Genomic DNA, 24,066 nt, shown 5'->3' with positions numbered 1-24,066 from the left:
TAGGTGGCTGGAGGGGGGACGTCGGAAGGTGACGTGGCAGTCAGGTTTGCGGGGACTGCAGCTCGAGGGAGGCTGATGGGTGTTGTCCTGCTGTGTCAGGTGACCATCACGGGCCGGCTGTGCCCGCAGCGTGGGACGGGCAAGTCCGTGTTTGTGCTGGAGGCTGGGGGGCCCGCCGCCCCCGCCGCAGTCCTGTGCTCTGTGGAGGAGGTGGCGCTGGCCTACTACAGACGCAACGGCTTCGACCAGGGTAACGCGCGGTGTTTCTCCCGGGCCGCCGGGCCCCCGGGGATGGTTCGGCAGCAGCGGGTGGCCGCCGTCTCTCCGTCCGGCCCGGTGGGCGATGCTGCTGACCTGGAGGGTGTGGGAAGGGGTTTTACTCCCGATAGTTGCTGAAGGCCGCCTTCTTCCATTGAAGCAGCATCTACCACCCAAGGCCTGGGAGGAACAGCGCTTTCTGGTGGGATGTTAGAAGCAAGTGGAACTGGTTTTGCTCTCAGAGAGCTTATGTTGGGCCTGGGAGTTCGGGAGGCAGAGGACTCCCAGGAGGGCTGCCTGGCAGCGAAGCCCGTTAGAGGAGGTAGGAGCCGTGGAGCTGGGCCAGGCTGTTCTGGAAAGAGCGAGCGGGCCTCACAGCTAACAACTTTAAGGGGATTGAAGGACCAAGTCCTGGGATGGCATAGCACCAGAGGAACCGGAGAAATTGCTAGAAAGAGCAGTGCTTTGTTTTTGTTTTCTTTTTTGTGCGTTTTTTATTGCAGAGAATGAATGCTTTATCTGAGGCCCAGGAAAAGAAGAGACGTTGGGAATTTGCCTTCTGATGAGCTTGTCAGTCTGTCCTTAGCGAAATGTAGTACTGACTAGAAAAAGTAAAATCAAACGCTGTGAGAGAGGAATTACAGAGGAAGGGGGAGGGCAAGGCAGTTCTGGAGAGGCCCACTCTAGCCGTTCTTCCTTTTTTTTTTTTTTTTTTTAAAGATTTTATTTATTTGAGAGAGAGAGAATGAGAGACAGCACGAGAGGGAAGAGGGCAGAGGGGGAAGCAGACCCCCCGCTGAGCTGGGAGCCCGATGCGGGACTCGATCCCGGGACTCCAGGATCATGACCTGAGCCGAAGGCAGTCGCTTAACCAACTGAGCCACCCAGGCGCCCTAGCCGTTCTTCCTTTTTAAAAACTATGTATTAGGGAAGCTATCGAATGTGCCTTTGTACAAAAGTGGGGAGGTGCAGTGAGCCCCGTGTACCGGCCCGCTGTGGCGTTCCTTCCACCCTCCCCGCCCTCGGACCTCAGAAGCCGACCCCGGACAGTGGCCCGCGTGCTCACTCCGGAGGGGCCCACCACGCCCATCCTCCATCCAGGCAGGACTCCCCTCTGCCCAGGCTGAAGGGTCACGAGGATTAAAAACATTCTGACACCTTTAAATCCGTGAAAATCAGGACATTATTTCTCTTGAGTATTATGTCAGCATTCAGAAGATTAATGAGGACCATGAAACGACGATGAGTATGAGAACGGCTAAGATTAATCTGTGTGGTATCTTTATTACTCACAGGGAAGGGAGATGCTATAAGGGAAGAAGTACAAACCCCAGTGAAGACAGAGATAGCACAGACCTGAAAGGTTAGAAATAAAAAAATAGAATGAGCAGCTATCCCCAGAGAAGTAAACTGGGAGACAGTAAACTGGGCAGTCGAGGGGGGAGGGCGCGGATATGAGGGCGTGTGGCGGGCCCGCTGTGAGGCGAACACAGTGGAATGCTTTCGGTTTAACCATGAGCCTGAAAAACGGACAGACGATTCCATTTCCAGAGTATAAAATATTTTTATATAAAATATTTTCTTCATTTATTAAAATGGATGCAGTGAAAATGAGTGGAACCCTTGCTGTCAGTCTCTTTGAGAGGAGATTTGGGACTAAGGGCAATCTCAAGCTCCCTTCAGAGAAGATTATTTCAGAATCACTCAGAAGGAGCTTACCAAAAATGATTTCACTTCCGATACAAACGCATGGTGTAGACCGCTTAGGAGCGTGGGAATTCTGACCGCCAGTGTTCCTGCCTGGACAGTGGACAGTGTGCACTCCCGGGCAGTAAGCAGGCTGGAAATTGAGACCCAGCAGTACCCCCTGGCTGGGCAGGACCCGGAAGCCCAGTGTAAAGCTTGCTGGTGAAAAGGGCTCAGCTCCAGCCCAGAGGCCTGAGTGAGTTCCGGTTGTTCCCGCTCTGTCCTTTTGCATCTCTGAGACAGGCTGCAAGGACGAGGGGCTAGAACTGAGATGGGGACGAAAGGCACAGCCTCAGGGAGGCAGGACGGAGGGGGCCTGGCCGTGCCGCTTCTCACAGGCTCTGGTCTGTGTACTTTCGTACGGGACACACGTGCAGCCTCGGCCTGGTCTCTGCCCTCTGGGGCCTGTGCGGCACCATGCCCTTGCACAGACTGGAACAGGGCCAACCGGCCAGAAGAGCCCTTCTGCCTGCCTACTGGGACAGGGTCGTGGGGGTCAGCACCTCCTTTGGCCAAGGCCATAATGCGGGGAGAGAAGCCCCCACATGGCCCCCATCCCCAGTCAGGTGTGTGGAAGTGCAGAGCACTTGCCTGGGAGACAGGTCTGCGTGCTAAGCCGAGATCGAGCCCCTGGTCTCAACTCTGCTAGGACACCTGCGTGGTCGATGGAGCTCGTGGCCCAGTCAGTACAGTTGTATGGGGTGTCAGGCCGGGGTCTGAGCTAGGTGGTCTCGGAGGTGGAAGGTTTCTAGAAGAGCCCAAATCTCAGAAACACTGGGCACGCTTGTCCAGGACAAAGCAGTGGAATGCAAGGTCCAGTGAGGTGGATGGAGATAGCACCCGCCAGGTCAGAGGGCGCAGGCTCCAAGGTACTAGTTTTTCTCCGATAGATCTGTTCTGGGAAGCCTTTCTGCAGGTGTGGCCAAGGGGCCCTACACCAGAGGACCCGCGGGGGTCTCGGCCCACCCACACCCACCGAATCGAACCCCTGGAGCCTGAGGAGGGAATCTGCTTTTACTTACTTATCTTTAAACACGTTCCTTACATTTCTCACTAAAGTTAGAGAACTGCTACTTTATGACTCTGAAATGTGTATTTAAGTTTTCCCCATAATTACTAAGATTTTTGCTTTTAAACGAGTCTTCTGTATATAAGCAGTGTAATGTAAACAAATGAGCTAGGAATGGCAAGAAAACAGCTTTTGCATTTGAAACTAAAATCTATTTCCTTCAAATTGAGTAAGCAGTGGGTTATGGTGGGGGTTTTTAAAAAACAGAAAAACTTGATTTTCCTGTGCTTTGGCTTTGTCTTAGGGATTCATGGGGAAGGGTCCACCTTCAGCACGCTGTATGGCCTCCTCCTGTGGGATATCATCTTCATGGACGGGATACCAGATGTCTTCAGAAACGCCTACCAGGTGCTCAGGTTACGCCGTGCCCGGCGGGTGCTTTTTAGGCAAGCAGATGCTTCTGCACTTTGTGACTCATTCCCACCCTTGTGCGTGTGGGTCTGCGGCCATCAGAAGCCTGCCAATGACGGTCTTGGGGGTGGTGCTGAGTCTCTCTTAGAATAGTCTTTCATTTTACATCCGGATTCATAGATTTTAAAATGTAAATCTGTTAAATTTTCATCTTGAACCTACTTTACCTTCGTTCCACTCGAAACTTGTAGCGTAGGTTTCTTCAGCTTTGACCTTGACCGGTCTCCTGTCGGGCCCGGTGCCCCTGTGTATGCTGGTGCCCGGGCCCGCCGAGGGCACCACCGCTGTAACCTGGGAGCTCTTTCCACCAGTTACGACGCTGACAAACCAGGGCAATGAGTTGCTTTTATGTTAGATTACTTAGATAATTTTTACTTACCTTCTGAGAAGAAGAATGTGTCGATTTAATCAGGTTGGCCAGTTCCCAAATTTTATGGGTATGGAATGTTCTTCTGATGAACCGGTTCTGTCCAGGCACCGAACGAGGCTTGTTTCCCGCGACGTAGGCCTTCCCGCTGGACTTGTGCACGGACGGCTTCTGCACCAGCCGGCGGCTGGCCGTGGAGGCCCGGCTGCGGCGGATTCACAGCGCGCCCGCGGAGAGCCTGCGGGCCTGGGTGGCAGCCGCGTGGCAGGCCCAGCAGGGCAGAGTGGCTTCCCTCGTCAGCTGGGATCGCTTTGCTTCTCTTCAGCAAGCTCAGGTGAAACCCTGCGCGGGAGTTGGTCAGAGAGCAACGCCTCCCAGTGCTGGGTCTGCTTTGGCAAGATCTGTATACGTGTGTGTATGTGTGTGCGTGTGCGTGTATATATGTGTATCCACACCTACGTGTGTGCATGTGTGTGCACATGCACACGTATTTCTGTATGTGATGGTGCTATGCATACATTTATGTAGATGATAGGCCCCTAGTCCGGATGCCACTGTAAAGGGTGGGACCAGGTCAGGGCACAAAATAAGCCCAGGGCTGCCTTCTTCCCCTTAGTTGACAGCTTCCCTTTGCCTGGCCTGTGACCCTCAGCAGGAAGGATGCTGTTCCTGTCCCTGCAACGGCTGCCCTTCATCACTGTCCTTTTCCTGAAGATTCACCCCAAATTCCCTCTTCCTCAGCTGTTCCCCAGGGCTTTGCCGACTAGACAGGAGTCTGACTGAGCGAAGGAAACCTGATTTCCCAGAGCTTGCCGGTGGGCATTTTGGCCGGTGGCTCAGTGGCCCTGTGGCCCAAGCAGCAGAATGACCCCTGGTGTCCTTGGAACCCATTTCTGTGGAATTACAGTTTTCTGCGTCTCGTGGCCAGTGAAAGTATTGCAGGATCTCTGTCGTAAGACATGGCTAACCAGCCCTGTGTTTTGGGTTCAGGATCTCGTTTCCTGCTTGGGCGGCCCCGTCCTCAGCGGTGTGTGCCGGCGCCTGGCTGTGGATTTCCGACACTGCCGAGGGGGCCTCCCTGACCTGGTGGTGTGGGACTCCCGGAGTCATCGCTGTAAGGTCAGTTGCGCCACAGTGGAAAGTTTCATTCGCAACTTAATCAGAGGCTCCGATCCAGGCATTTCTTGCATGATTGTCGGCTGTGGGACCGAGGGCCATGGTTCCCCAGTGGCTATTGGCGGGGGCCTCCTCCGCAGCCCCTGGTGTGGGGGCCTCTCCTTTCCGCCATGCAGCGCGCCACTTGGCGGCTCATTCATCAGAGCAGGCTGGGGAGAAGAGCCAGAGTGTGAGCAAGACGGGAGTCGGGCTCCTATGACCTGATCGCGGAAGGGACGTTCCATCACTTTGGCCGTATTATTCTGTTAGAAGCAAGTCACAGATTCCAGTGCGTGCCCCCCGCCCCCACTCCCCCCTGGCAAGGGATGGGATTCTGCAGGTGTGAACACCAGGAGGCTGAGATGACAGGAAGCCGTTCTCTAAGCTCCCCAGGAGTTAGCTCCTCATCATGTGTTCTCGGCTCAGGGCCACCTTGCCTCACCCTGGTGTTCCCCTGCTGCCCATCCCAGGTTGGTTTTTATTACTGAGTTCTGAGATTAAAAAAATTCTGGATACAAGCCCTGTATCAAATATATTTCATCCCAGGCTGTGGCTTGTCTTTTCATTCTCGTAATAGTGTCTTTTGAAGAGCAGAAATTTTTATTTTGGCCAAGTCCCAACTTCTCTGTTCTTTAATGGATCATCCTTTTGGGGTCATGGGACATCTCGGACTGGAACTGTGGATTTGTGTATTTCTCCTTGCAGTTCTGTCCAGTTTGCTTCATATATTTTGAAGCTCTGTGATTAGATGTATAAACTTGAAGGCCTGTCACATCCTCTTGATGAGTTGATCTCTTCATCATTGTGAAATGACCCTCCTTTATTTCTGGTAGTGTTCTCCACTCTGAAATCAACTGATATTAATAAATAGCCACTCCAGCTTTCTTTTGATTGGTGCTAACAGGACATATCTTTTTCTCTTACTTTTAACTTATTTCATCTTTAATGGGTTTCTTGTAGGCAGCATTATAGCTGGGTCTGACTTTTTAATTCAGTTTGACAACCTCTTGCCATTTAATTAGGTTTTTGGACCATTTACATTTGATGTGCTTATTGATGACTGGCTTTAAAGCTACCATCTTGATACTTGTTTTCTGTTTGTCTCAGCTCTCTTGTTCTCCTTTTCTCACCTTTTTCTACCTTTTTTTTTTTTAAAGATTGTATTCTAGTCCTTTGTTGACTTGTTAGCTATAATTGTTGTAAGTGGTTGCTCCAGTGTAGATCTTAAGCTTCCTGTCTTTCAAGTGATGTTATGCTATTACATGTATAGTATAAAAAACATGTTTTTATATCTCCTCTCTTGGCCTTTGTACTGTTCATACATCATTTTTCTATATGTTCTAAATTCTACATTTTTTTGCTTTCTACAGTTGATTTAAGAATCTTTATAATTACTCACATAGATAGAAATTAGTTTTCCTCCCCTAGGTACAAAATTTTTTTTTTTTTTTTCCCAAAGATTGATTGGTTTGAGAGAGAGAGAACACAGGCAGCGGGAGAGGTAGAGGAAGAGGGAGAGGGAGGGAGAGAATCCTCAAGCCTCTGCTGAGCCCGGAGCCCGATGCAGGGCCTGATCCCAGGACCCTGAGATCATGACCTGAGCCGAAATCAAGAGTCGGATGCTCAACTGACTGAGCCATCCAGGTCTCCCCCTAGATAGAAATTCTTACTGCTTGTTATTCCTTTGTAAAGATCCAGATTTCCACGTACTGTAGTCCTCCTGCTTAAAGAATTTAACACTTCTTGAAATGGAGGCCTGCTAGTAATGAATAATTTAGGTTTTCTATGTCTAAGTCTTCATTTCATCTTTGCTTTTGAAAGATATTTTCTCTGAGGAAAAAATTCTATGTTGATAGTTTTTTCCTTTCAGTAATTTGAAATACTGGTCCATTGTCCTCTAGCTTGCATTGTTTTTTAATGATAAATGTGTAGTCTTTCCCTTTAGGCTTTAAAAAATTCTAGCTGCTTTTAGAATATTCCCTTTATCACCAATTATGCAACTTCATTATGTTTCTTTGTATAGTGTTATGTTTCTGTGCCTGGGGTTCATTGATCTTTGGGTTTGTAGTTTCTATCAAATTTGGAAAATCTGGATAGTTTTTATTGCCATTTTGAAGTTCAGTAATCTGCAGTGAATAAAACTGACACAGTTTCTGCCTTCATGGAGCTGGTATGTAATGAACAGTTTTGTCTTCTGATAAATGCCGTGGAGGAAGTGCATAGAAGGACCCTGCTTTGAGATGTGCTGGACATCTAGGAGGGGGATTTAAGCTGAGCATTGAAAGTAAGAAGTCAGACATGTGAAGAACAGGAAGAAGTGTCCTGGGCAGAGGGAACAGCAAGCGTATGGAAGGGCCCTTCGGTTGGGAAGAGGTTGGTCTTTCTCAGGAACTTTGGAGTGGTTGGCAGGGTCCAGATGATAGTTTTGTAAGTCATGACAAAAGTTTGGATTTAACTGCAAATATAACAAAGTAAGCTCTGTGATTAGAAAGTAAATAATTTCTAAGCAGGGGAGCAATAATCTAGTGTATGCTTTAAAACTATTTGTCAACTGTCTATTCAGAAACAATGTAGTAATTCTCTGAAGAACTGCCTACTTTCTACAGAATAATTCTCAAGTGAACTTCATACATGTATCTTTGTTTTATATATGTAAGTAGAGCAGTGTCAGTGAAAACTACTATAGCATACTTGGCTATTCTGTTTCAGTAAGATACTAAATAACTGTTGTTGTTGTTGTTTTTTAAAGATTTATTATTATTTGAGAGAGAGAGAATGAGAGAGAGGGAGTACATGAGAGGGGGGAGGGTCAGAGGGAGAAGCAGGCTTCTCGCCGAGCAGGGAGCCCGAGGCGGAACTCGATCCCGGGACTCCAGGATCGTGACCTGAGCCGAAGGCAGTCGCTTAACCAACTGAGCCACCCAGGCGCCCACTAAATAACTTTTTTAAAACTTACATTCCAGCTGGTGGAAGTTAAAGGCCCCAGTGATCGTCTTTCACATAAGCAAATGCTCTGGTTGGATGAACTGCAGAAGTTGGGGGCCGACGTAGAAGTCTGCCACGTGGTTGCTGTTGGAGCTAAGAGCAAAAGCCTCACCTAAGAGCTGTCGAGTTGGGGGAGTCTGGTGACACATGGATTGATTTTCAAAAGCATAAAGCATCATTACATTTTATTTAACTTTGTTACGTCAGTAATAAACCTGAGAGTTTACGACTCATCATTGTACAGTGTCTGTGTGTCATAAAACTTGGTCTTGGCTTGAATGTACTCATTGATTCCACATAGCAGCTAATGAACTTTCTAGAAGCTTATAACCTTGGTGGCCATTTTAGGAAAGGGATGCATCTATGTTACTAAGCTACACTTGCAAAACAGCTGGAAAAAATCCAAACAAATGGGATGTTTCACAGCTTTTGGTCTTTTATAAAAGTAGCATACCCAATGTCTCTAGTTTAGTATACTGGAGAGACCTGTATTTAAGGTTTTCTATACTGCCCGGATATACGCAGCTGTTAAACATTCTTGTTTTATGATTATCTAAGAAGGGCACAAACAGATGAAATTCTTTCTCTGGGAATTAAAAATAAATTCTCATTAAATTCCTTACCTTTTAACTTGCTCTTACTAATTGGGCCTAGATCATCAAAGGAATGAACAGTCTTTATCAAAGGCAACTGTCCCTCCCTCATGACTAGAGGGGCAATTTTCTGTATACACGGTGTCACTGCAACAGGGCTGTTCGTAAGAGCCCTAGGCTGAGGAAGGTATACGGTAGGAAGGCAACTAACCAGAACTATAGGACCAGGAGTCCGGGATGGGGACCCCAGTCCCCACAGACTGGTTCGGAGACCTTCTTAGGGAAATGTTACTCCCCAGCTTGGTGATTTACTGAACGGAAGGACAGGTTAGGGCATGGTCCATTAATACCCACGTGGCCTTAACTACAGCCAGTTCTGAATCGATGTTAAAAATGTTACCTATCACTGTCTTGCTTTAGAGCAGGCAAAAAAACCTGAGTGGATGACACCCACACAAGCAGAGTTGGAAGAAGACGCCTTCGCTTCTTGAATCACGACGTTCTTGTAGATGATCTCATATTGATAACAACTACAACCACCAAGTTCTGTGGGAATTTTATTTAGCAGTCAAAATTTCCTTCACAGTCATCACTGTTGAGCAGGCTCTCTCATCTTCCTGCTCATCCTACTTTAACTGAAGTCCATCAATTTTAGGCACAAAGGTTTTTAGTTTTCTCTCAAAATCAAGTTCTAACTACTTGAGGTTACGGCTACGGCAAGCAGGTTTCGTTGAAGGTATGCTGGCTGATTTTCCCCGTTAGCACAAATTAATACACTTTTCTTAAATAAAGTTAAGACATTTTTGGTTTTAGAACCGGTCTCCATCATAAAATAACAGTAAGACATTGTACATCTTTCACCAGTACTAGGAGTCCCAAGCGGTCGGGCCCGTGCGGCACGAACCTGGCTCGCAGGGCAGCGGGGCCGGAGCGGGAGGCGCCCTCCGGTGTGGCTTCGGCTCCTGCACGCGCCTGCGCCGGGCCCACCGCCGGCCCCCCTACCCCCCCCCCCCGGGGCCAGCAGAGGTGCCGGCAGCCTCACGACGCCTACGACTTGACGCCGTTACAGCTGTACATCATGTTGTGCGCGGTAACCTGCGGCACGGTAATCATGATACAACTGTCCAGCGAAAATAAAACGAAAAACCGTATTTTACTACGTTTGATTATCATACAAAAATATGCACATTTTCTATTTTAAAACAGTATTGATAGTACCTAATCTCCTTTAAGCTTGTAAATTAACAAAAAAATTGCTCAAGGAGTTGAGATAAATGTGTGAGGAAAGAGAAGTATAAAGATACAAATGCTCAACAATCCGTCTCCAAAACCCCCCCAGTTTAGAATAATTTGTAATAATAAAAAGGCAGCTTAATCAAAAAGGGAGAATTATGACACCTTCTGTGGCAGGATACGCTGTGGGATTTTAAGGCGCCTGGGACTGGTTTCCAATCAGGGACTATAAAACGTTTAGTAGTAACAGTGCTACTGAGAAAAGCCCCGACTTTCCAGGCCTAGGTTGGCAAAAACATTGGGCTTATCCACAGATGAATTTCCGAAGACATTCTATGAAAACTTCTGTCCTCAAAGTCCAGAGACATCAATCTTAAAAAGGCGAATAATTCAAACAGAAACCGCTATTCATTACACGTGACAGTAAGACACTGCTCTGAAAAAACTTGTTTTAGAAAAGATTAACCACTTCACTGCAAAACTTCTGTAAAGCTTAAGACGGCATTTAATGAAGAAACTCTAAGTAACAGCCCAATTTGAAAACATCCACCGGTCAACAGGGCCTGGGGGTGCGCATCGGGGGGAGGGGTGAAGGCCGCCGCCCTAAGGAGCCCGCAGCGCTCGCTCGCGTCCGGTCCCACGGGGTGACCCCCACACACCTGCGTGCGCGCTTCTCCCTCTCCGCACGGCTGGCAGAGGCCGGGGGGCGGGGGGCTTCTCTCCACACGGAAATGGCGGTCTTTTGAGAGAAGTGCCCTGTCATTTGCCCTGTTGGCTCTACGGCGCCGCCAGGCACTTCGTCGGGGGAGGAGGGCCTTCCGCACAGGCGAGCGGACTCACGGCCGCCTTAGTGATCGCCAGGGGCAAGTGTCCGCGACCCCCTACCACCCTGGGCCTAGACGGCGACGCCCCAAACGCCCGGGAGCAAGCGGGCTCTTTCTGCGGGAGGGTTTTGGCGGACAGCACTCTCCCCGGCCGCGGTCCCGCCAACGCGCACCCCCCCCCCCACGGCCGCTTGTCCTCGCTGACTCTCAGAGGGAAGGCAATGTGCTCTGGGGGACTCCTGGCTACCGGCAGGAAGCTCCGAGGCGAAAAGCCTGTTTCCAATACGCAGGCTTTTAACACCCTTATTTTAAAAACTGCAACTGTGGTTTACTTTGTGTTAATGCGTACCTTAATTAATATTAATGTCAAAGGCACTTCTAAGTTGGTATTATCTACAGCAAATGCTTTCGAAGTCAACCGTGCATATTAGTCCTATGAAGGTGAAAGCAAACTCAGGATTTTAAAACACAGTGATCTACGGTCCCAAACAAGGTGATCTACAATAAATTATGGCCTTGGAAATACTGAGCCCTCCGGTGATCGCAGAGAACGGACAGTGACCGGAAAAATCTATGAATACCTCCTAACGCCTGTGGGGGAGCTTACCGGATGCATCTTGAAAACCTACTACACACTAATTTCCTAACTTTCCTGTTAACTGGTTTGCTCACAGTAGTAAGAGTGGGGGAAGGTCTGCCTCCAGATCACCTACAACTGGCCAGACCTGCAATGGCAAAAAGAGGCCATCAAAAAGAGAAGTTCTGCCTGTTTCTAAAAAAAAAAAATTACGAAGGAAGCCTAATTCAACAGGTTTCCAAATATTAGTGCAAATTTCCACTGTTATTCTGACATAGAAAATTCTTAGAGCCTCAAATGCCTAGGTTAGCAATTTTAATTCAGAGGAGAAGTCTGTGGCTTCCCTCCCAACGTTCAGCAAATCGGACCCTTCAGTCTTCGTTTACTAGTGTCTCAGTAGATAACCATATTTTGGCCCCACTTAAAAATTTGCTTAGTGGCGTTCCCGAAATGCTTCGCCTGCACAGGTTGCCTACGGGGGAGAAGGGAAAGGAGGAGGAGAGGAAGTCCGGCGTCCCCGGGGCGTCGTGCGGGCCGCCGGCCCGGAAGTACATCCTGCTCTTGTCCAGCCCCGGAGGGCAGGCTTGCGGGGGGCCGGCCCGGGGCTGCCGCAGCGTCCTGCTGAGCGCGTCCACCTCGTCGGCCAGCACGGAGAGCTTGTGAAAGGCAGTGATGAAGCCGCCCAGCTTGATCTGCGCCTCCGGCAGCCAGCGGAAGTAGCAGAGCTTCCAGAGCTTCACGCGCGGCCCGGACACGTGCGGCAGAAGGACGCCGTGCAGGTCGGCCGGTCGGGAGCACCACTCGGTGAAGTAGCGCTCCAGCCCGCTCTGCCGGCCGTCGGGGGGCTGAGGGCGCTCGGGCTTTGCCGGTAGGATTAACGAATTTCTCCTGGGGACTAAGTCTGGGTCGCCGAGGACGCCGTTCTTGAAGGCAGCCGGCATTCCTCTCAGCGTGGAGCTGTAGCTTTTCTGGGGGGAGAGAGAGTTCAGCATTACCTCTCCGGGGCGCCCCGTTCTGGGAAGGCAGTAAGGGGAAGCCTGGCGCTACGAAAAACGCAACTCTTTGTCCCTTCCCTTGCGACGCTCCTCCCAGTCCTCGTCCCCTGCGGTTCCAGCCTCTAGGACCGGACTCCGGCTGTTAGCTCTCGCCTGCGTCGGGTGCGGACCGGATCCCTACTGTTCAGTGATTCGCTTAAGTGCAAATTTCTAAGACTTCTCGGTTAGGAAAAAATGTACACCTGGCTCCTCCTAGAAAGAGCAGGCGAGGGGATAGGGTTTCGGGAATGGGGCCTCCCAGGCTCCGAGCTCCTATCGGCCAAATCCTAGAGGCTGGGCGAGCTCTGCGGGCCTCAGGCACCAAGAAGAAAAGGCAGGGCAGGGTCATTTCCGTTACAAAGCGAATGATCCCTCAAAATCTGCACCGGCAGCGCTGTCAAGGGAAGTGACCTGGCTCCTAATACTCGGTGTTCTGAAAACACGCCTCGTGTGCGGTGTGAGCAGATACCAGGTTTTCAGCGTCAGTGCGTTTGTGTACTTTACCTTTGTCCGTTTGAAAGATTTCACAGAACCGTTCTGGACGCAGGGCGTGCTCTTCCCGATGTACAAGGGGTTATGGAAAAGGGTGCGGTCCTTCGCTGTGAACTGGAGAGACCAGTCCCAAACCGAGGGGAATTTCAGACCCTTTTCATCACCCAACTGGATATTCTTGCTGATAGCAAATTCCTGCAAAACAAAATATTTGAACATCTGTGAAAAGATACCAAATGAAAAGAGTTTAAGTACATTCCTTTTTTGGGACGAGCCATTCATCACTATTTAAGTTGCATTTTCTGGACTGCAGCAACTCTAGCCCCCGAGAGCAGCATGTTTTGCTTTGAGAGAAGAGACATTCTCGGCACCACGATCAGAAAGACACCCCGCACGCTGTGTGAGCGAGGACAGGGCGTTTTCTTCTGGAAGCCACCAAGGAAGCTGGGCCCTCCGAGCAACGAGTACGTCATTACAACGCAGTTACTTCTATACTTGGCGCATTTTACTTTGAGCACATGATCGATCGCACACTTATGCATTTACCCGCGGGGCATAAAACGTGGCGAACGGACATGCAGGACAATCTGCAGATGGCAATCACTGCCGTCCATTTTACCCCGTTTTTCCAAGTGGACAGCCACCCTTCACTTACCCAGTGACCTTCGGTATCTGAACCACAGCCCAGGGGCACAGAGGAGGGAATCCGCCCCCCACCATGCACAGTCCCGGCGTCTGGCCAAGCCCACGAAGACCACGCTCGGGGGCCGGGCCCCCTGCTCCCCGGAGTCCCCCTCCAGCCCGCTCTGGGCTCAGGCAGCCCGGCGAGCCAGCGGCACAACGCTGCGGGGTGACAGCCCACCGCTTCCGTGGGGAGGAGGTGAGGAGCATCTCAAACCATGACCCTCATCTCGGCAAGTGACACAAGCAGGTGTATGCAGATTATTAGCTCTCCGGAGGAAATCTCTCAAGATACGACTTTGTGGATGGTGGGAGATGATGGGTTCTTATTTCCTGCTTTGTACCTTTCAGTATTCTCCAAAAAAACAAGAATTTCTTTGGAAATTAGAAAAAAAGGCAAAGACTGTCATCAGAAAAGCAGCGCTGCAGTGAGGCGGCCGGCTCCCCACCACAGGCTGGGGACCAGCAGGGAACAGGGAAGCTAGCCAACAGCACAGGGCAGTTTACAACACTGTCTACTCCAAATGAGTAAAACTGAACTCATTAAGCACGAAATATATTAAAAAAAATTTTTTTTAGTTATTTGAGATTTCATCATATATATGCATGTAGAAACCACCCATTTGGGACGCCTGGGTGGCTCAGTCGTTAAGCGTCTGCCTTCAGCTCAGGTCATGATCACAGGTCCTGTGATAGAGTCCCACATCGGGGCTCCTTGTTCAGCAGGGAGCCTGCTTCTCCCTCTGCCTGCCGCTCCCCCTGCTTGTGCTCTCTCTCTCTCTCTCTGACAAATAAATAAAAATCTTAAAAAAAAAAAGAAACCACCCATTTGCTTAAAAAAAAAAAAGTATTGTTAAGAGCTGAAATGTAGTAAAACAAAAACCCCAAACTATTTTAATGGCCCTTAGGAAAATATATAGAAATCAGTTACCTTTTTGTTTTGTTTTTAAATGTGAAAACTAAAAATATCTCCAAGGAAGAAGATCAGATTTTCCACGAACAGTACCTGACGATGAGTATCTAAGGTGGCCTCAGAATGGAGGAAAGAAGGAAACGTCTTTGTGGCAGGGACTAAGAACAGTGGTCATGCTAAAAATCAGGACAGTTTCTCAGGGAGGGCAGGGGAGGCACCGACGGCCTCCAGTCTGGCTGTTACACCAAATCATGAATAGGAAGTGCCGAGGAGGGAGGCATCCAATGTTAGTATTTGCCAGAAAAAGCTTTTGAAAAAAGCCAAGTTAAAAAAATACAGCACTGGAACACAGACCAGGAAAAACAGATGATACACTTTAAAAAAATATTTGTTAACTTTTATCCCTGTAGAGAAATCTATTTGTAAACATACGTCGGCACATCCAGAATCCAGCCAAGAAGCGGGGTGAGGAGTGAGTGTCTCCAGGAGGCCAACCTGGGCTCCACAGAGACCCGCACCCCGCAGCGCCCACCCAAGGCACTGCGGTCACTGGGACCGCCAGGCTGATGGACTGGCATTTTACATCTAAGGTTTTATGTCCAACAAGGCTGTTTGATTTCCTAGCCTCGTGTACATTCTGAAGGCTCAAATGGTGTGTGTGTGTGCATGTGTGTGTGTGTGCGTGTGTGTGCGTGCGCACGCATCCCTGGGTGCAAGCACGGGTGTGCTCGAGGGGCACCGCAGGGAGAGGAGGCGAGCACCGCCATGCGCAGTACTGCCCACAGCACAGCAAGGGGCCCAACACTGAGGCGGCTCAGTGGACAAGAAATGAAAAGGAGCAACCCGCAGACCACTTAGTTTAGGAACAAAGTTTCCCACACTTCAGGAGCCCAAGCCCACCGCTGGTCTCAGCACGGGACTGGGATAGGTTACGTTCTTCTAGGGAAGCAGAGAATATATTTTATGAAAATCTCCTTCCCGAACTCTCCAACCTAAAATAAACACCCTATGACAGTGTTGAGTTTCTCCGACCCTGAGCCCCTGGAGAGCACGGCTGAGACATGGCTCACCTACTCTGAGGTTGGACCTGCTCCCTCATGTCTCCTGTCTCCTGCCTTCATAACAAGCCCCCAGGTCCCCTCCTTTACTTTGGGATGTTCCTCACTAATAAGGTTCCTCCTATTGCAACAGCCTGAATGAAATCACCTCCTTAAATGTCCAGTGCACTTTGTCTTTCATATCCACATCTAGAACGATTCATTTCTTTAGGAAATAGTGTAGCATAATGCTTCACAGTTTACAAAATGTCTTCAATTCACAGACTGAGGCCAAAGGTAATACTGTTAGTTTGGTGGATCCATTTTTACAGCTGAGGAACCTGGGCTCACCATTCTCCCAGACCTTGGGCAGGACTCAGGTTAATCCAGGTCACATCGCCTGGACGAGGGCCTTACCGCCAAGGCTGAGGACCCCACAGCTCCCTGTGAAGGCAACCCCCTTCTTAGAAAATCTTCCTAGAGGCCCACAAGAGCTGCCCTTTCTGTTTCTCTCAATGGTTATCGCAGCGTTTACCAGCTATTCCCATTGTTGGTTCAAATGTGGGTGAGCCAGAACCTGTAGTTCCAGAAGGTTCTACCAGTGGCAATTGGAAGTTATTCTCAAGTTTGGCTTTAGACCCTCCTTAGCCATGATTCTTCCTCTAGGTCAATGAAATGTGATTAGAAACTGATAATCCTACCCCAAAGGGACGCTGTATGGCAGGTGGGACAGATTCTGAGATTACTGGGTAAGCCAGCACCCACTGAGAATCCGTCTAGCACCACGGCTACCCTTCATCTCTGACAGTCCTTCTCCACAGAACTCTTAAAGAAAATAATCCTGCTTTGTACAGCTTTTATTCTAGGAAATAAAAGTCCTCTAACAGGACCTTTTCAATTATCCACCCAGACAGCCCAAATGTGAAAACATAAATATAAAAGCACAACATTTACGGTGGTTAAAATAATTTACATCTTTAAAAACTGGTTATTATTTTTTTAATTGTTACATATCACATTTTCTTTTTCTTTCTTTCTCTTTTTTTTTAAGTAGGCTCCACATCCAACAAGGGGCTTGAACTCCTGACCCTGAGATTAAGAGCTGCATGCTCTACCGACTTAGCCAGCCCAGAGCCCCTAAAAACTGGTTTATTATGAACAATGTACATCAGAGAAAAATACCTGAAGTGCTCACTCATAAAAATGAAACAGGTTCCTAGATTTTTTATGTCTTTAAATAATTCATTCAGAAACTGCAGCTTAAAATGGTAGCTACGACAGTTTTAATTTACATAGTTTAAATATGCAGCTGAGTGTACTTTAATTCTACCTCAATAAAGCTGGGTAAGACAAACAGAGAAGTCGCTATCGCCACAACCTCGCTTACCGTGCTTTGTTTCACCCGCTGGTGAGGAGAGTTGAAGAGGAAGGTGCCGAAGAGGGAGATGCGGGTGCTGTCGTATAGCACTGCTAAGTACGTCTCCGAGAACTCGAAGGCCGCCGGGTACTGTTCCAGGAGCTGCCACGTGGCATCCAAGAACAGCAGAAATAAGGGACACTGGCAGACACAGACAGAAAGTGGGAACATTTAATGCTGTCCTTCGGTTCCCATTTATTTCCAAATTTATGGCTCATGTTAAGGAAGAGATTACTAAGAAAATATCTCAGCTAAAACACTTGGCTCCTAACCTGAGCCAAGGATATGCAGACAGATTAAACACGGCTTATGTCAAAGCTCAGAAGTAGGTTCAACGGCCATGAACATCACAGCCCTTGCTTGCCAAAGAAGCCTATCAAGTTGAAATGGCGAAGTCAACAGGCAGGTGTCACTGTATGAATGGGGGACACTAAAAGATGTGATTAAGTCTGTCCTGGAAATAATTCTTTAGAACACAGAAAAAAAGAAACAATAATCCCAAAGCAAGAAACGACTTCTGTAATTCACTTCTGGTGGACCTGGTGCAGGCTCAGCAACCAGAAAACTCCCCAGAGTTTCAGGAAGTGGTTGGCATTAGCCTCTAGGTCACACGGTGGACCCCCAAGTACAGCAGCTGATGATCAATGACTGTATCTGGGAGTCCCAGCAATTTAAAAGTGAAGTAGTCACTGCTGAGATTTCCTCAGATGGTGCGGCTTGTTGTTAAACACGAGACCCTATGGAGACCCTACGAGTCAGACTGTGCTCTCTGAAACAAGCACGTCCGGGAGAGGCTTGTTCACAGCTTTCTCACCTCTGCACCCACGGTGGCCACTATGCCCATAGCTGTTACAAAGATGTCCTTCGCCAACTTTCCATTCTCCACACATGTGCCCCATTTTAAGAAAATGTGATATTCCAAATCTGATTTTTCAAAATACCTAATGTGCTCGTTATCTGCTTTGCAGAAGAGATAATACAGATTTTTTAAGTAGTTTTCAACTTGGAGAAATGCAACAATTTTTTTTGAATTTTACCTATATAGTTACAGTCATCTTCGTAAGTGCATCAATTTGGAACCCAACGTTAGACTAAGAAGCTAAGGGGTACCAAATGTAGTATTTAAAAAGGCTCCTCGTCTCTTTACAGACAGAACACCTCTTCACACGATGACATGAGTTTTATCTTGTGCACACTTAAAGACTCCCTCCCAATGAGCATTACGATTCCGTTACCTCTTTCTCGGATCTCTTTAAGTGGTTGCATCTGTCTAGGAACTGATATCCGGCCATGACCCACTCCTTCTGGATCAGACTCTGAAATCCTGTAATTGTCCTAAAATGGGGATCCAGCATCACTTGAACAAGAGAAGCTACAATACAGCTCAAGTCTCTTCCCTCCTCCTCTGTCAAGAAAATGGAAAGAAAATGACTACTACATAGAAAAATGCTGAGAGAAAGGGTAAAGTGGATAACACAGTACTCTGTGCTTAGGCTCCTTCAAAATAATCCAAGTTAGGAAAGTTCACTGGATTCCAGCAACTCTAAAACACTACAGACTTTCAGATCAATTAGTGTTTAATGGGAGATAGTCTTTTATACATGAGTATTTTCCAGAAACTAGAGCACAGCCCTCACACTTTTTACATTTCAGTGGCTTGTGGTGGAACTCTTTCATGAGTCCATTCTACTTCTGTTTCCTAAGAATATTAAATATAATGTAATCTTTCTACTGGCAACTCCACATGGTGACTCCGAAGTGAATGAGGGGGATGGGACTGCCCACTATCATCTGAAACGGTGGCAAACATTTTCCTCCCATCTTTTATAGCTGGTGTCCTTTTCAATGATGCCAGTAAATATCCTGATATCAAAGCCAGCCAAAGAAATCAGAAAAAAACTGTCCACCAGTATCCCTTGTAATTAGATTATAAAATCATCAACAAAATATGAGCAAATCAAATTATCTCATGAACACAAGAATTTATTCCAGGAATGCAAGGTTGGTTTAACATCTATCTAACAATCAAAGTAGTACTTCATATAAATAAAATAAATGATAGAAATAACATAATCATCTCATCAGATGCATAAAAATCATCTATGTGATATTCCGAGTTCATTCTGGATGAAAACTCTGAGCAAACTAGGAATATAGAAGGGTACTTCAACCTGGTAAGAGGAATCTATGAAAACCCACAACCAACATCATTCTTTAAGGATGGTAACTCCTAGAACTGAGCAATGCCACTTCTAAGCACCTCCCCACAAGAAACACGTATGTTCCCCATGAAGACTTTTACATGAATGTTCACAGCAGAATTCGTAATAGCCACAACATGGAAACAACCCCATGTCCATCAATAACTAAATGTATAAATAAAATGTGGTATTGACACAAACGACTACTACTCAGAAATAAAAAGAAACAAGCTGCTGATACATGCTACATGAATGAACCTCAAAAACATGTATGTTAAATGAAAGAAGCAAGAAGCAACAGATCACATACTGTATGAGTCTGTTTATATGAGACATCCAGAAAGAGCAAATCTACAGAGACAGAAAGCAGATTAGTGGCTGTCTGGGGCTGGGACACAAGGAATCTTTTTTTTTTTTTTTTTTTTTTTTTTTCAGATTTTTTTATTTATTTGCGAGAGAGAGAATGAGCGACAGAGAGCATGAGAGGGAAGAGGGTCAGAGGGAGAAGCAGACTCCCTGCTGAGCAGGGAGCCCGATGTGGGACTCAATCCCGGGACTCCAGGATCATCACCTGAGCCGAAGGCAGTCGCTTAACCAACTGAGCCACCCAGGCGCCCACAAGGAATCTTTTTGGTGTGATAAAAAATTTCTAGAACTGGACTCTGAACTCTACATGTACTCTGTATATTTACTAAAAATTATTGATTCCCACACTCAGAATGGGTGAATTTTACAGTATGTGAATTATACCTCAATAAGCTATTTCAAAAACAGGTTCTAAAAGAAAGTGTTAGTAAAATGCAGCCTCAGTATCTCTTTTAAGCCTTTTGTATTATAACAAATGCTTCAAGACATGTGCAAAGTAGGATTTTGCAATAGGATGAGAACACCCACTGGCTGAGAGGAGAGATTACTGGGTTGCTGGGCTCTGCATGCATTTGTGAATTAAATAACACTGATTGCATCGGTTAAGGATTACTTGAAATAGTGCATCACTATTCTTTTCTCCCCCTAAGGGTTTTAAATATCCTTTACTTTGCTCAAGTCAGTTAAATTTGACAGTTGGTAAAAATACTTCTGTAAGCTTCAGTAGCGTAGCATATTCATAAACTATGCAATGTGAATATATCATAAAATAAGGTAGTTCATGGTTTATGAAACTTTATTATCAGTAAGCTTAGAAATTCTCTTAGCTGTAAAGTTATTTCACATATAATTATCCTTAACTGAAATATTTTTATATTGCACGATTCACTCCTCCCTAAACATCAGACAAAATTCACATTAGCTATTCAACTCAATTTTTTGATACCAAACTATTTCTTTAGAGTCCAATCCAGTGTGATCCAAAGGCATATGAACTAAAATTTGTATGAATTTGAAACGTAGCAAGGTTAGAGAGAAAGGACGCTCTGCCAAGATTAACACTTTGTACGACTCCAGCGGAGCTGTGACCCGCCCTTCTCACACTACAGGACGGAAGGTTTAACACAGGGCAGAAAACTGGACTCCGTTCTAGTCTCCTGCCTGCAGCCGTTAGCAGGGCTGTCCTCGACGGAGGTGCGGACGCTGTACTGTGTCTGGTGGCACCGTCGTCAGTAAGAGACGGCCAGGAGTCGTGTGACTGCCTGGAATGCGACAGTCACCAAGCTGCCTGGCGTGGCGACCAGTGTTTTCAGTAACGAATTACCTTGTAGGATGACGGAGAGGTGTCGGCTTTCTAGAACATACACGAGCTCTGCTGAATGTTTAAGGAATGCCCTGAAAAGAGAAAGGGAAGAATACTATTAAAAAAATCAGTTTCGAAGTACTTGAAATCAAACACACCTAATCTTTCTCTATACTGTATTCTCAATAACCTTTATGAATTTCATCAGTGTTTATGTGATTCTTCAACAGAGTACATTTTGATTTTTACATCAGGGAAGTTCATGAACCCTTTTATCAAAAGGGGGGTGATTTACATGACATTCTTGAAATCATAATCACAAAACACAGAGATGGAGCAGAGATCAGTGGTTGCCAAGCGGCGGGGGTGGCAATGCGACTCTGAAGGGGCAGCACGGAGGGCCCTGTGGTGACGGAGCAGTTCTCCATCGTGACTGCCGTGGTGGCCACATGACCTGTGTGCGCAATAAAGATGCATGGAACGCCACACACACACACACACACACACACACACACACACACACACACGGAAACACGTACAAATGCGTGAAATCTGAGTAAGGTCTATATATTGTTATGACTTGGGTTTTGTTTTGTTGTTTAAGATTTTTTTTTTTTTAAAGATTTTATTTATTTATTTGAGAGAGAGAGAGAATGAGAGAGAGCAAGCACATGAGAGGGGGGAGGGTCAGAGGGAGAAGCAGACTCCCCACCGAGCAGGGAGCCCGATGCGGGACTCGATCCAGGGACTCCAGGATCATGACCTGAGCCGAAGGCAGTCGCTTAACCAACTGAGCCACCCAGGCGCCCAAGATTTTTTTTTTTTAAAGATTTTATTTGTTTGACAGAGAGACACAGCGAGAGCAGGAACACAAGCAGGGGGAGTGGGAGAGGGAGAAGCAGACTCCCCGCTGAGCAGGGAGCCCGATGCGGGGCTCGATCCCAGGACCCTGGGATCATGACCTGAGCCGAAGGCAGACGCTTAACCGACTGAGCCACCTGTCCCCCTTGGTTTTGATAGCATATTCTAGTTATGGAAGATATTACCATTGGGAGAAGGTGGTGAGGAGTACATGGAGGGCTGTACTGTTTTTGTACCTCCTGGGAGTCTGTCATTATTTCAAAATAAAAGTTAAGGGGAAAAAAAAGGAAAGTAGTTGTACAAACCTTACATATTCTAACCACCGAGTATTTTCCAGTGAAGACAACCATTTTTCTTCAGTTTCTTCAAAAGGCTCTGCAATAAATATGCCAATTATATATACATACACACATACATATAACGTATGTATACACACGTTTAGGCTTTTTAAACAATTTGATGTGGTCACGTTTTAAGCGATACATGTCACAGATTTTCCATATTTAAAAGCTGGCTTTAAGAAAGTATTATGCATTTTCATTTAACAATATAAACATGAAGAGACATGTTATGATTCTATAAAAAACAAAACAAGGATTCCCCTGGGCCTTGGTTTCCTTCACTCTGGCTCTCAGGGAAATCCTCCTAAGAGCCAGTGGTTCCCGCTTTCCTGATGAGCCCATGCCTGGATTCTGGAGCCCCCACTCACAGCTTCCTGCCTGCAAGCCCTGCCCTCCCTGCTTCTCTCCCCCTCCCCTGCTGCCCGCACTGCCTCCCGCGCATGGTTTCCGTGACCACGGCAGGAATGAGGGCACCTTCCCGGCAGGGCCTGCATGCCCTCCCCAGTCCTGCCTGGCCTGTCTCAAGGTGTCTCTCACCTCACGAACTCCAGGCTCTACTCACATTCCACTTATCAGACGGCTGATAATCATTCATGTCACTGTACTTTTTTAACAACCCCCCGCCAGCTCTCCTTCCAGGCCAGTGCCCCCTCGTTGTTGCAGACCCGCCCCAGTGACTGCCTTTCCTGGCTCCTGGGTAACGGGAGGCTCTGGGTGCCCTTCAGGGAGGACTCACTTCTCGCCAAAGATGCTTTTGTGTGAGTCACACCCACCCCGGGACACACTGAAAGCACCTGAGAAGCACCTGCTCAAACACATGATTAGAACTCCAAGGCCGCACAGATTACAACACGGCTGTCTGAAATCCGTGTCAAGTCCCGTATCTCAAAACGCAACTGTCTGCATTAAAATCTTAATATGTTTGTCCGTAAGGTAGCTCGTCGTTCTCTTGGCACTTTTACAAAAGGATCCTACCACAACAGTTCACGCTTTGAAAGTGATTTCATTGGTTTCTTTCTTTCCTCCAAAACAAAAAGCAGTTTAAACTTCATTTTCTGAGAGCTTCTGATATTGTCACATACGATAATTTGTATAGATATTTCAATGAGCCTCTACCTAAATATATCTATTTCTATATTTTCAAGGAATGTCACTTTTTCTGACATATCTCATGCAATGCTGTATCCCCAGTTCACTATATACATACATACATACATACACACACACACACACAAATAAAAATGAAATTACCATTAACGCATAGTTGCTTAAGTTTCACAAAAGCCGCCTGTATTTCGTGGATATTGGGCAAGGTCTTATCCAAATCTGATTTGTAAACATCACTTCTCTGTGGATGACTTTTAGTAATTGCATTACAAATCCTAGTAAAGACAAAATCCTTGAGTCATTCATTCATGCCACACATATTTTTTGAAGATCTATTATGGGCTAAGGCACTACTCTAAGAGCTGGAGACAGATGAACAAGACCGGTGGGGCCTCTGCTCTCACGGGGCTTCCGAGCCTGGTGGTGGTGGGAGGGTAGATGAGAAAGTCACAGGCTGGCGTGAATGCCATGGTGGCGCCACCGAGTGGAAGCAGGCTAGTTCAAGTCACGTGGCTGGGAAGGCTTTTCTGTGAAAACAACACTGAAGCCAAAACCCAAATGCCTAGGAGCCATGCAAGATCTGTGGGTAAGTGTTCTAAACTCAGAGGGACAGTAAGGGCAAAAGTCCTGTGGTGGACCCAAGCTTGGCTGTGCAGAAACCTAGAGAAGGCCAGTGGAGCTGAGCTGATGTGTCTAAGGAGAAAGGGCTGGAGAGAGCTTGGACAGCGCAGAGAACGTGTCTTACTTATGAAGAGTGGCACAGCTGGAAAAACAAAGGAATTAAAACAATTCGCACTTAATAAAGTTAAAAGACGAAACGTGCACTGGCTGTGAGGGTCCAGAATGAACTCTGGCCCAGCAGCGCCCCCGACACAACAGACAGGTCAGTTTCAACGGGACCGAGGTAAAAACTCCGTCAGAGATGACGTGAAGCCAGTCACCGTCCTTTCCAGAAACCTGAAGGCTCGTTTGCGGGTCACTTGCCGGCTATTTGCTTCAGCAAACATGGCTTTCTTAGGTATGGCAGTGTGGAAAACACCCTAAGACCTGGCTCTACTCATAACAGGGTGTGATACACAATTTGAGGCTCTCTGA

The 24,066-nt window shown here is 47.3% G+C and overlaps 2 protein-coding genes across 6 annotated transcripts in view; one reads left to right on the top strand and one right to left on the bottom strand.

Moving 5' to 3' along the window:
* FAN1 (FANCD2 and FANCI associated nuclease 1) overlaps nt 1–8,225 on the top strand; it is a 31,941-nt gene extending 23,716 nt beyond the window's left edge. The window contains exons 10-14 of one of the 4 annotated variants that reach the window (XM_035023964.1): nt 100–250; nt 3,318–3,421; nt 3,991–4,185; nt 4,842–4,970; nt 7,970–8,225. In XM_035023964.1, coding sequence (XP_034879855.1) covers nt 100–250; nt 3,318–3,421; nt 3,991–4,185; nt 4,842–4,970; nt 7,970–8,107 — 717 coding nt within the window. In that variant the 3' untranslated portion in view covers nt 8,108–8,225. Of the gene's footprint in view, nt 1–99; nt 251–3,317; nt 3,460–3,958; nt 4,186–4,841; nt 4,971–7,969 lie in introns of all 4 variants that reach the window. The other 3 variants (XM_035023967.1, XM_035023965.1, XM_035023968.1) reach the window with 3 other exon arrangements.
* Nucleotides 8,226–9,718: 1,493 nt separating this feature from the next.
* The window catches only part of MTMR10 (myotubularin related protein 10), a 51,953-nt gene continuing 37,605 nt past the window's right edge, over nt 9,719–24,066 (bottom strand). For both annotated transcript variants that reach the window (XM_035023962.1, XM_035023963.1), the window contains 7 exons: nt 23,116–23,246; nt 21,829–21,898; nt 20,684–20,754; nt 18,028–18,197; nt 16,763–16,933; nt 12,757–12,939; nt 9,719–12,186 (listed from right to left, as the gene is read on the bottom strand). In XM_035023962.1, the coding sequence (XP_034879853.1) occupies nt 11,590–12,186; nt 12,757–12,939; nt 16,763–16,933; nt 18,028–18,197; nt 20,684–20,754; nt 21,829–21,898; nt 23,116–23,246 (1,393 nt within the window). In that variant the 3' untranslated portion in view covers nt 9,719–11,589. The remainder of the gene's footprint in view (nt 12,187–12,756; nt 12,940–16,762; nt 16,934–18,027; nt 18,198–20,683; nt 20,755–21,828; nt 21,899–23,115; nt 23,247–24,066) is intronic.

Source organism: Mirounga leonina, unplaced genomic scaffold, assembly GCF_011800145.1.
Source record: "Mirounga leonina isolate KUSES-001 unplaced genomic scaffold, KU_Mleo_1.0 Mir_178, whole genome shotgun sequence".
NCBI classification, from domain to species: Eukaryota; Metazoa; Chordata; class Mammalia; order Carnivora; family Phocidae; genus Mirounga; species Mirounga leonina.
Note: the sequence above shows the minus strand (reverse complement) of the source record. Positions and strands in the feature narration are given on the sequence as shown.